The 11,839-nt window shown below is 36.2% G+C and overlaps 1 protein-coding gene across 1 annotated transcript; it reads right to left on the bottom strand.

Annotated features, from left to right (window-relative positions):
• Positions 1-11,182, bottom strand: LOC106126189 (forkhead box protein F1-A). Its single transcript, XM_013323679.1, has 2 exons — positions 10,429-11,182; positions 1-390 (listed from the first exon to the last, which is right to left on the bottom strand). The coding sequence occupies exons 1-2, from the start codon at positions 11,150-11,152 to the stop codon at positions 134-136; spliced, it is 981 nt and encodes a 326-aa protein (XP_013179133.1). The 5' UTR covers positions 11,153-11,182; the 3' UTR covers positions 1-133.
• Between the last annotated feature and the right edge of the window lie 657 nt (positions 11,183-11,839).

The raw sequence follows: 11,839 nt of genomic DNA, 5'->3' as shown, positions 1-11,839 counted from the left end.
CCATCTCCAAAGTTTCTGCATTACAATAAGATATCTTAATTGTCAAAGTCTTGACAAATCCGAAATTATTCGAGATTTCTACGGTCAATATCAATTGATTGAATAAAATCACGGCACGAAATTTGTGATGTGATCATATCATGTGATCATAGTATGAGTGTACAGTGGTTGATGTTGAAGGAGGTGGGACAGGCGGTGGTAAAGAGGTGGGCGGAGGACCTAGGCCCGAGAGTGGGGTAGATGGCTTGCGGTCCGGCGGCAGGGTCGGCAGGGATGTGGTGAGATGATGCCCGAAGCTACCGAGGCCGCTGATAGATGTCGCTGTCAGCGTACCGCCTGATAGCATCTGTTGATGAACGCCGCGCATTCCTGCAAACATCGGCGCCGCACCTGGATAAAAAAATATTTTATTACTGTTCGTCCAATGGTAATATTAAATATATTAGGTGTCTTTCGCAGAATCAAGCGCCATGTAAATTGCTTCATAATATCTGTAATACACATGTAAATATATTAAGGACCTTTATGGCCTTTTTTACAACGTCGAAGTAAGTCCTGAATAAATTGGACCATATTTCTCAAATAACGTAGCCGTTGCCGTTTCAATGTTACTTCTTACTAACATTATAAATGCGAATGTTTGGATAGATGGATGGATGTTTGTTACAAGGTAGGTAAGGCGCTGACAGAGGCCGGTGATTTTGGAAATGAATAATCAATGTAGCTACCTTCAGATTTTCAATTTAATATCAAATGTTTTAAAAAGTTATTTTTTCATTTGTTTTATAGAGAAAATGAACTAACCGTTTTTTTATTACTGTACCGCATCATCCTTTCCCTATTGTACTGTAGCGTGTAATAAATTATTAGTTTCTTTCTTACATTTTTTCGGATAAACAGAAATAGCACATGATGCGTGAAATCCTGAGTTTCTTACGTTTGAGATTAAACTGTACCCATTTTACTTTTATTCGTACTATACAAAACAGTAATCTAGCGAAATAGCAATAATCTACAATGTTTATTTTACCTTCAAAAATTATTAATAACGCTCCAGGGAAGAAGATGAATCGAATGATACATCACTCGTCCAAAAAGCTCCAGTCGTTTACACTCTAGGCCGAGACATTGGAATTTAAACACATACATAAAAAACTTTGGTCAGTCGTGTAATAAAAGGGTAAGTGAAGACATGACTGAAAACGTTGCCATGATATCATTGGTATCTTGTAAAGGTTTCCTAAATGTGTCATTTACAAGCTATATTAAACAAAGAATGTTTTAACTATACCGGATACTAATGGCTAGAAATGAGAAAAAGCGTTAACCAGAACTATAGAATTGTCTGTATGAAACATGAAATTATTTTAAAGTAAATACAAAGTTGTTTTATGAAATAATTTTGCTCGAAATCAAAGGATAGAGTAAAATAAAGGCGGTCTTATACGGCGCGTTGGCTGACAACGCGTTGATTCATGTAACGGCTGCGTAAAATTATATAGCTACATGTTTCATGTGAAACGTGTAGCCGTGCCCAGGCCAGCTATAATTGCACGGCCGCGTTCCCATCGACAGCTTCTCGCCTCGCCTCGCCTCCACTCGCTCGCCTCGCCCTGCCTGCCGCTCATCCGTTGTCGGCCACGTGGAACACTCAAATACCTAATAGCCGTAATTTAAACAAACCTCCCAATTCGACGATTTTAGGAATAAAATCCTACTGGGAGCTTCTATTTTCTCAGAATCCCAACACGTGTTAGGTACTCGAACTGAATAATAATTTTATGAACGACGATCCCGGCTATATTTAAATAAAAAACTTTGATGGTAAATAAAGGAATAGCCGAAACCATCCGCCTACATCGAAGATTTAAAAGCGGCGAATGTGTAATTTCTTTCGATAAATGACTTACAATTTGGTGATCGAAAATTAAAGTGCGCACTCAGTGAGCTCGCGCGCGTTCTGGTGTATGTCATCACTTTCCAGATCGTGGTAGCAAGTCGAGGGCTTTGGCGATGGGATAAATTGCTCCAAGTTGAGCGGCGATGAGTGACGCGCGCCGGGGCCACTCGTATCGTATCCCACCCGTTTGCAGTGCTCCCATCGTTTAACTATAGATTTATAGTTTTTTAAGTGGTGCGCTCAGGTAAGGTGGGAAATAATAGAGGGTAATGAACTGTCAAAACAAAAAACAACAAAACGCACAGAGAACTCGCATAAATCGCACAGCAAGTAATGATAATGAACAAAATAAACTTTTTTATTATTTGGAATGATCGCCAGCGATATATGTGAATCCTGAATGCCGGATATTTGTGGTGCGCGTGGCAGTCAAAATATTTTAATGTCACTACAGCAATAAAAAGAAGATAATTCATTTTATATTGATGTTATGTGCTCCTAATAAATTGTTTTACGATGCCGGGGCGGGTCGAGTGATAGTTTTTATTTCCGATATTATTGCCAGAGTTAAACTGTATAAAGCGATGGTTCATTTGGTTAGTTTTGGCATTAAGGATTCACCGGGACGCAATACATCAGATAATCTACAATTGTCGTGTAAAATATACTAAGGATACGACATCTTCTTTCGTACACAGTTATCACCATAGACAAACATCGGTACCTTTGTATACCTAACACGGCATTGTTTGTTCACAAGTCAATAATCATCACATTATTTTCTCAATTCGCTTTTATTTTAAGTCAGCTAATTAAATATTTGTACCTGTTGTAAGAGATCGCGAAGGGAACATTATTTCAGGTCACGGACGATGTAAAATTTCGAAGATAATCTGGTATTGCGCCTCCGAACCATCCTAGATCAAGCAAAATAATTTAATTCCTTAATAAAACCAACAAAATGAATGTACAATTTTAGTGTCAACTTTAAATAGTTGAAGTTAACCTGAAGTTGTTGAAATAAGTTTAAGTTGACTCGAAATAAAGTTGCCAAAATTAGCTGATTGTCAAAGTCGTTCATTTTCCATAGTTAAAATTAGTTTTTTTTAAATATATGTTTAAGAGTAACATAAAAAATATTCAAGATGCTTTTCCCATTGTCATACGGTGTGATGGACCACGAAAAATTTAAGGTTCAATAACTGTTTAATTAAATTAATTGACTAGTTATAATTTAGAAAACTTTATGGCGTAGTATATCACGTAAAAAGTTTAAGAACTTTTCATGTAGGGTTAGCATTGTTTTCTGATATTATGTATACTTTAAAAACTTTGGTATTCCTTATATTCTAACTGCTAGATTCCACTGATAAAACACTCAATCAGAAACATATTTCTCATGTCAAAACATGTTTGTAAAGAACAGAGATAAAATGTTTTTTTATTAAACCGATTCGATTTGAATGGCTGAATTAATTTCAACATTTTAATTTTTTTTTACAATAACGAAAATAAAAAACACACAAACCATGGGTTAGTAAAGTCACATTTTATTTAAAGATTGCGTCATATTGAGTTACAGCTATAAAAAACAAGATAAACAAAGATGTATGGTTGACGGGGTAAAAGGGTGAACTGCAATCATTTTGTTCCGGCGGCCGGAGTCGGGGATTAGTGTATTTTTTATGTATTTACAGTAACTAGTCGGGTGCGGAGTTTCAGAGCGGGTCGTGCAAGAAGCTTCATACAAATAACGTGCTATGCCGCGGACCGCACACATCGCGTTAAAACTGTAAAATGCATCGATCTCCGTGTCAATTACACTGACTATTTTTAACGCACGTTTACAACGGTTTCTAAACTGATGCCGATATAGCGCTACTGCTTGCGCTATATTGCGTTATTTAGTCTTATTACTTATGTATAAGTATCATCCAATGTTAAAACGCTGCTTTAAGTATTGTAAAACCTTAATTGGCTAAGCAATATAATTAAATAAGATTTACAACTACCTGTCATCTCTTTACGTATCAGTGGGCCTAGCACGAATATTTGTGACATGCGCCATCGTATTGTCAACCACTTTATATAAAAATTTGTGCAGCGCCTCTATCAGGCATAAAGAACACGAAAAAATACTATTTTGACATAATTAACGATGACGCGAAGGCGCTAGTCGCAAATATTCGTGCTAGGCAACTAACTATAAACACAGAAAAAGCAATTGGTGATGTCAGGTGACACAAAAGTTCAAGCTGAAAATTTGATGAAGCCACAAAACTTTTTATATCATTTACTATATTTATTTTCGTGGACCATATGTCAATTCGTTACTTGTTAGTATTGGTATTATTGTCTACTATCGTATTCTGGACAAAAAACCATCCTAAATAGCCTGTATAGATGATGATAATTTTATTATAACACGGGTAGAAAATATTTTTTTCTATCTTTGTCAGTTGATAATTTTTTTCTTAATTCTATACTAATCCATTAAATCATTTTGTCGTCGGTCGTGGAAGTTTTATTTGAATGCAAGTAAACATTAGGTATCAGTTATAATTTTGAACAAGCAGGATGACCTCACTTAGCGGGTTAACCGTGAGCTGAAAATGAAATCTAAAATGGCGGAGAGACGGGCGCCTTCTACATCCAAGACTGAATTAAAACTTTCAAACACATGTCAGTTACGCTAAATAAAAAAATGCTCATAAACGGAGCACCTATAGCCAGGAATAAACATTGTATCAAGGTTGTCGTTCTTAAAAATCATTCTCGTCTTTTTCTTTTTCATTAAAGCAAGCTCGCGTCCGAGTTCCTCCGTCGGTATTCTTGAAATACCTATTGCATTTATAAAGATCAAACGGCTCGAACAAACGGGCGTATGTGTAAACAGATCATACGTGCCTACGGGCGTACAGGCGCTCGGCCGGCGCAGGCGCAGTCACCATGGCGCGTACGGAAAGTAACACGCCATTATCTCTGCGTAAACCGAAACATATCACCCCGCTCTCGACTTGCCTTAGTTTTAAATTTAATCGACTTCAAATAACAAGGCGTAGGCTATCAATACAGATAAGTGCTTACATACATTTTTATGAACAAGCACGTCATTCGTTCCAACGCTGCTTCGATGACGTTCCCCATGAGTGTCTTTCAATTTAACTGATTTGTTTGAATTTCTAAAATGATAATTGGTTTCATTAAGCAAAAATGTAGGGAGTGGATAAATGAACTGGTGTTTGATATGTATCTTTCAAAAGAAATATTTTAACATAAACACGTACACAACTTAGATTACTTTGCTGATAGAAGAGCTTTGTAATGTTATTATATTTAAAATCAAGTTAATAGTTAGTTTTATCAGTGGCGAATAAATATTCAAATCTATTGTCGCAATAAATAACAGTAAAATTATTTTATATCCACACCCAAATGGGCATTAGGTTGTTGAAAAACAACATAGAAGTCAACGCAGGGTAAGTCGACCTCCCACAAGATGGAAGATTAACTGAATCATGTTTGCGGGAGGCCACTTGAACGCGGGTGACAAGTAAACAATATTTTTGAAAATGAATTGAAGAGATTCGTACGAACAGTAGATATAGTAAGTGAACAACAACGAATGGAATGGCGATAAAATCTAGCCCAATCTCTGGATGCATTAAAACTTAATAAACTGACCTATACATCAAACTCTTTACTATTTCACAATACAGTCGAAGTCATGGAAAAATGATTCAATAAGAAAACAGTGTAGCGAGTGTTTAAACTTGTTTTGCACATATTAAAATTTTATTGCCTATGTTTACTATATGTATTTATGACACCGCACTCATCAAAGTATGTTTTGTGCAATCGATTAAGCTCTAGACCTTCATAAATGAATTTACATACTTACAAACCCATGTACATAAAAATAAACTTAAATACGCGGGAAAAACATTGCCCTCATCGTCAGCCAAGTAATTACAAAGTTTTACAACTATCATACTGTTGATTCAGTTCGATTAATATTTGTAAACAATATATCGGCTTAAATTACGATGACTATGATGATAATAATGATAGGCCTTATAGCTTGGTAGACTATAATTATGAGAGCACTTAACTCATTATCTAAGTTATGGCGAGAAATTATTTAGGACATTTAAAGAGACTTTTCATACATACAAGGTGACGCTCGCGACTCCGTCTTCGCGGAATTAAAAAAAAACTAAGTAGATTATGTGCTCTTCCAAACAATTTTCCACATCTATGCGAAATTTCAGCGTTACATGCAGGCGTTCTGGAGATACCTTTTAACAAACATCCTTCCATTCAACTATCCATCCAAATGTTTGCATTTATAATATTAGTAATATTAATTAATAAATAATAAAAGCGAAATAAATTGGTAAACCAAGAAAACTATTAGTAGGGAATATTCGGAGAACAAGAATATTTAACTGTATTGCCTTAACAGACGTTTCGAACTAATAGCAAGCGCTTGCAGCGCTGCAAGCGATGTAGTCGCTGCCATTGCACATGTTACCGCAGCTTTTATGACCGTCGTAAGGGAGTGTTGCTGCTTCTAAGAAACAGCCCGAAACGCACATGGACTGCAATAAATCCTTGATTATCCGGCCCTGAGCTGCGCTCACAGTATTTAATAGACATCTATGTACGCTTTAAAATTGTAAGTATATGTTTCAATTCTAAATTGAAATGAATATTCACATTTGTACAAGATTTAGCTCATTATTTAATTATTATTCATAATAGATAGTTTTTAATTGATGATTTTTAGTAAAGGAAATACCTCGTATGATGTACTGCGCATCTCTGAACAAATGATATGTCTGGAACTAGCAATATTGCGCACATTGAAAGTGAAAGTATTGTATTGACGTCAAACTGCGCATGAATATTCGTTCTATACGGCAGTATTGATCGAATTATATGTAGCTTCTCATAATTCATGTACTCCTGGTACCTGAGTGATATCGTGACACTACAAACTCTAACACCGTATTTTATGAAAACCACTTCTTACAACTAAAAAATCTTGGGCACATCTCTCTGTTCTAAATAAGATCACCAAAAACACTAGACCAAAGAGGTGAATACTCTATGTATTACCTATTTATTACTTCTAACAAGACTTATAATAAGACAGTTTAGGAGATCTCAGATACATACAGAAAATAAAATTCTTTGTAATAGCAAAAAATTCAAAAAGATTTGGCTAAATATTTGGGTGAAGAGGACGTAACAAATTTGTAAATTAATTAAAAACAACAATTTAGACAAAAAAAAATGATAAGAAACTAAATAAAATAAAATATTATGATGTACTTAAAAATGTATGTTGAATAAGTTTCATCAATGTTGGTGACTATGTAACAACAACTTAACTCACACTCAGTAACGAATCTTGCGAATCAATACTCTGCTCTCTACAAATAATGAAAGTGAAAGCGCTGACAAGTATACATTGTTACACGATACGATATTTATTAAGATTATAGTGATAAGTATATGTTTTACAGAAATAAAACTATCATTTTATCCTGAATAATCATATTGTTTGGACTAATTCTTCTGGCCCGCAGATATTTTAATAAACACAAGCAATATACATGAAATATCAATTGATTTAATGAATTCTAACTGGGCAACATAAGGTTTCACTTTACTTTATCTATTACCTTCTTTCATCTTCTATAAATCATAATGTTCGAGAACCTATAATCTTCTTTTCTATCAAGGGCTGTCAAATTCAGTAATTGCGAACTACTAATCTAATTATTTTTCAACGTATTAAATACCTTTTAGGGGGCGAGACGTCACGTCACTGTTATATATTGTACCGGATAACAATGGACACCTTTATAACTTCGGACGAGGTTTACTCCTCTGAAAATATGATTTCCCTGTACATAAAACTATTTGGCGCCGTTCTCTGATAGTTATAGTTGTATATGGAAAACTATTCGATAGAAAAATCTTTACAAAAAAGTCAAATCTTTTTATACGTTTAAAATATCTAAGAGAAAATTAATCCTCTTAAGGTTATTTAATCTCTTAGTGCAGATTCCCTATGTTAGTACACTAAGGAGCTCATTTAGTGACCACTTAAAGATTTTGAGTGTAATAGAAACTTAAAAATTAATTTCAAGTTATTATCATCAATCAATTAAACAAGTTATAATAAAGTAAGAGGAGGTCACAATCTCTAATTACAAATGGCGATTAGGGTTATCAAAATTAAATCATTTTAATTTTTGTTTTAAGGCATATATTAAAAAATAATTTTCAAGCGATCATGTTCCGTAGAGTTTATACAACAATCTGAAGACATAAAATCAAAATTTTGATTTTAGTAAAGACTAAAACAGAAAAGTTGTTGTTGGAAACTTGTGTAGTTTTTCAACATTATTTTTAAGCAAGCATGGCTTGGAGAGCACTTGTAAAAATTCTTGCTGAGTGTGCTTTAGTTTTTCTTATAATATACGCCAAAATATAACTACGAAAGGCTACCTACAGCGCGGAATAGTTTCATGTATCCGGAGTTCATAATTTAAAGAGGGTTAAGCTTTGAATTTGTAGCGGGCAAAATGAATGCAGCACGATTCCGTATATCACGGACTTTTGCTATGATCGTAATTTTAATTCCAAAAAATAATAAATGACATTTTAATCGCATAGAATTATTTTTGAGCAATACAATAAATCTTTATCTTTAGTATTAGAGAGTAAAGTTATCCATAGATTTAAATTTAATACATAGGAGTGCCGTAGTGCCTTGTGCACAATTTTGTGTTATCTACAGCAAAAAAATGCACTTAGTTTCACTACCGGATCGTGTCTAGTTAAATCTGAAGCTGTTAAAAAATTACAATAATTTAAATTATGAAATCATGCTATAGCATATACGTGCTAATGGTGTATTTGAATCACTGAATTTTTTAAATTGTTCTAATGATTGTAATTGGCTCTAGTGTGGTGCTTTTATTTATTTAAAACATAGATGGTATATTAACACAAATTTTCATCGACATTTCTTTATATTTTTCCGACACTGCATACATAAATATTTACATAATATACAAGAATTGCTCGTAGAGTTATGCGTAGTAGTTTAGGCTACGCATTGCTACGAAACCTTTAGGCACTTTAGCACGTAGATTTACCCATATTCAATTATCTTCGTGTACCTACCAATCGTGGTAATAATATTTAAGAAATTCATTAAAATTGTAGTGAAGTTTGTAAACATTATATCCCTAGGAGCCTCGATTTAAAAAAATGTTTTGTAATTAAAGGTAGGCAACGCATCTGCAATTGCAGATATCTATAACCAGCGGTCGCTTCGCTATTTCAGCGAATTACGATGGCTGCTTGCTCGTTTGCAATGTAATATAATAGAAGAAAAACTTTCTTCAGTTTTGCACATGAATCTTGATAGAGTCACTCTCCATTTATCTTTTTTGTAGATATGTAGCAGTCAACATAATATTTTATTTGCTTTAATGAAAAATTATTTGATCGGTATATACTAATATTACACATACAAATCTGAGATCTCCAGAATGAGTCATAGAAAACGTTTAAAATAAATGCAACTCTACATTTTAATATTATCAGAAGAATAAATTCGATATAAAAATATTATGGAATTTCTTTTTATTTATTCGTATTCATAATTTATTTGATGCTTTAGTCTTGCATCATGTACGCACCAAAGCCAAAATATATCTCTGCCCTTCGGATGTAATTATTATATTGTTTAAAGGAACATTGAAAGCGTTAGCACACACCGTTAGTAAAGTCGTTAAGAACATTATTATGAGTGTAATGTGTTTGGCACTCGATAGCTGCTGCACCACTTGAGATGGTGACGTGAAACAGAAGTTGCCGATTGCGAAGACGGTAATCCTGTCGTCGTACCGTTCGAGTGGTAAAAAAATACTTTCATATTTCCTTAATCTTTAGACAAGTTCAACATGATTGACTCACTGTGAGTTTTTAAGACCAAAATCTCTGTATAAAACATATCGTCATCCCTGTCATTATCTTTGACAAAACAAAGATAATATAATGTTTTAGACATTCGTTACTGTTAAAGTATACTTACGTATACAAATTACTTTTATACGAATAGTAGTTTTGGTAGTAATATTATGTTTTTATTGCTTTTTGATCTAACATTGAAATGGGACTGCACAAAAATATAAGTAATTAACATTAATTAAAGGTAGTAAAAAGTAAAAATTGCAATCCTCGATGAATGCGGAAAAAGGGTTCAATAAAAACGTCTGCAACTTATTGTAATAAAATAAAATCATACAAATTATATCTTTATAATAGTTAATATGGTTTTCACACCCGTTGAGTCCGGGTTATAGCCACTTCAGTGAACCAAATTTACATCAAGTGTTTACATTTACAAAGCAGTGGGGACTAGGGATACTAGACTAGTTCAATATATTTATTTGATAAAATCTTCATACGTAATTAAAGCTGTAAAAATAGAAAAGACTTACCATGTTCATTAGCGACGGCATACTGATAGTTCGGTAAGATGTCAGGCAAGTCGTGGCGAGAAGGCGGCGACGACGGCGGCGGCCGGTAAGTCGGATCCACCGCGCTATACGCCAGTGGCCACTCGCGCTCCCCCATCCCCCCATATGAGCAGTAATCTCCCCCGTACGTCAGCTGCTGACCACCGGAGCTCGCGTGGGAGTACGCACAGGCTCCGTAGTCTATGGCGGTTGATCCGCCGGCGTTCGAGCCACTGCCACCTGCCAGTTCGTAGCTCGTCGGCTGTGAGGGCGGCAGCGCGGCCACCCCGCCCCCGCACAGGTAGCTGCCGCTGCCGAACTGCGGCTTCAGTGCCTGACACTTGCGCCGGAACCCACGCGGCCGCCGTCTGAATGAACCTTCCTCGAACATGAATTCGGTCGAAGGGTCTATTGTCCAGTAATGCCCTTTACCCGGTCTGCCTAAGCCTTTTGGAAGTTTGACGAAGCATTCATTTAGACTGAGGTTGTGTCGAACTGAATTCTTCCAGCCTTGGTAGGAACTTCGAAAGAAGGGAAACTGTTGTTGTAGGAAGGCATATATTTCGCTGAGGGTGAGTCGTTTGTTGGGCGAGTGACGTATCGCCATAACTATTAGAGCTATGTAAGAGAAGGGTGGCTTTTCTTGCCTGCGCGTGGCGGGCGCGCGGCGCGCCGCCTCCTCGCTGGTTTGGTCTTCGGTCTTCATGCGTGCGCGGGCGCGTGCGCGTCGAGCCGCGTGTCGGGAAACAGTGCGGCCGCCCACTGCGCGCGCGGCGCCGCCGCCCACACCGCGCCGCTCCCCTCCTACCCCTTCTTTATGCGTCTTCTTTTCCCCGCCACACCCACGCTTTTCAGCACACTTTAATCTTTTGCAATTTTGAAAATGCTTTTAATTAATTTTTTGACGTGAACTGGTTACGATAACCAATGATTTCAACTTCCACTTTACACCTTATAGTTATGTACGTTAGCTACATTACGAGGCGACAATGTTCGAGTAAGCAGTATATTGATCATGCTTAGTAAATACTACACATAAATGTAAAAAATTGCAACAAACTGCGCTATTGTTTAGGTGCCATGCTGTCACATATGACGACAATTATTGAGCCTATTGAATATACTTTCCAGTGGACATCGCTTAGACCTGTCGACGTCCTCCTCAAAATCCATGGTAGAGCCAGGTGGAGTCTGTGGTGAAAGTGGAGGGCAGCAGTCCGCTGGCGGTCGTTGCACCCGCGCCCACAGCCTGTATCATCAACATTTACGTACAAACACTAAAGAACGGAAAACCCGCTTAGACAATAATATTTATCCGTCGCAAGGACGCCTGTCGAACGGCCGCTCTTGACCTAGCACAATTAAAGCAAACATTTTACTAGATCTATAAAAC

This window comes from Papilio xuthus, unplaced genomic scaffold (assembly GCF_000836235.2).
Source record: "Papilio xuthus unplaced genomic scaffold, Pxut_1.1 DF825017.1, whole genome shotgun sequence".
In the NCBI taxonomy this organism is placed as follows: Eukaryota; Metazoa; Arthropoda; class Insecta; order Lepidoptera; family Papilionidae; genus Papilio; species Papilio xuthus.
The sequence above is the reverse complement of the archived record's forward strand: the minus strand, read 5'-3'. Positions and strand labels throughout refer to the sequence as shown.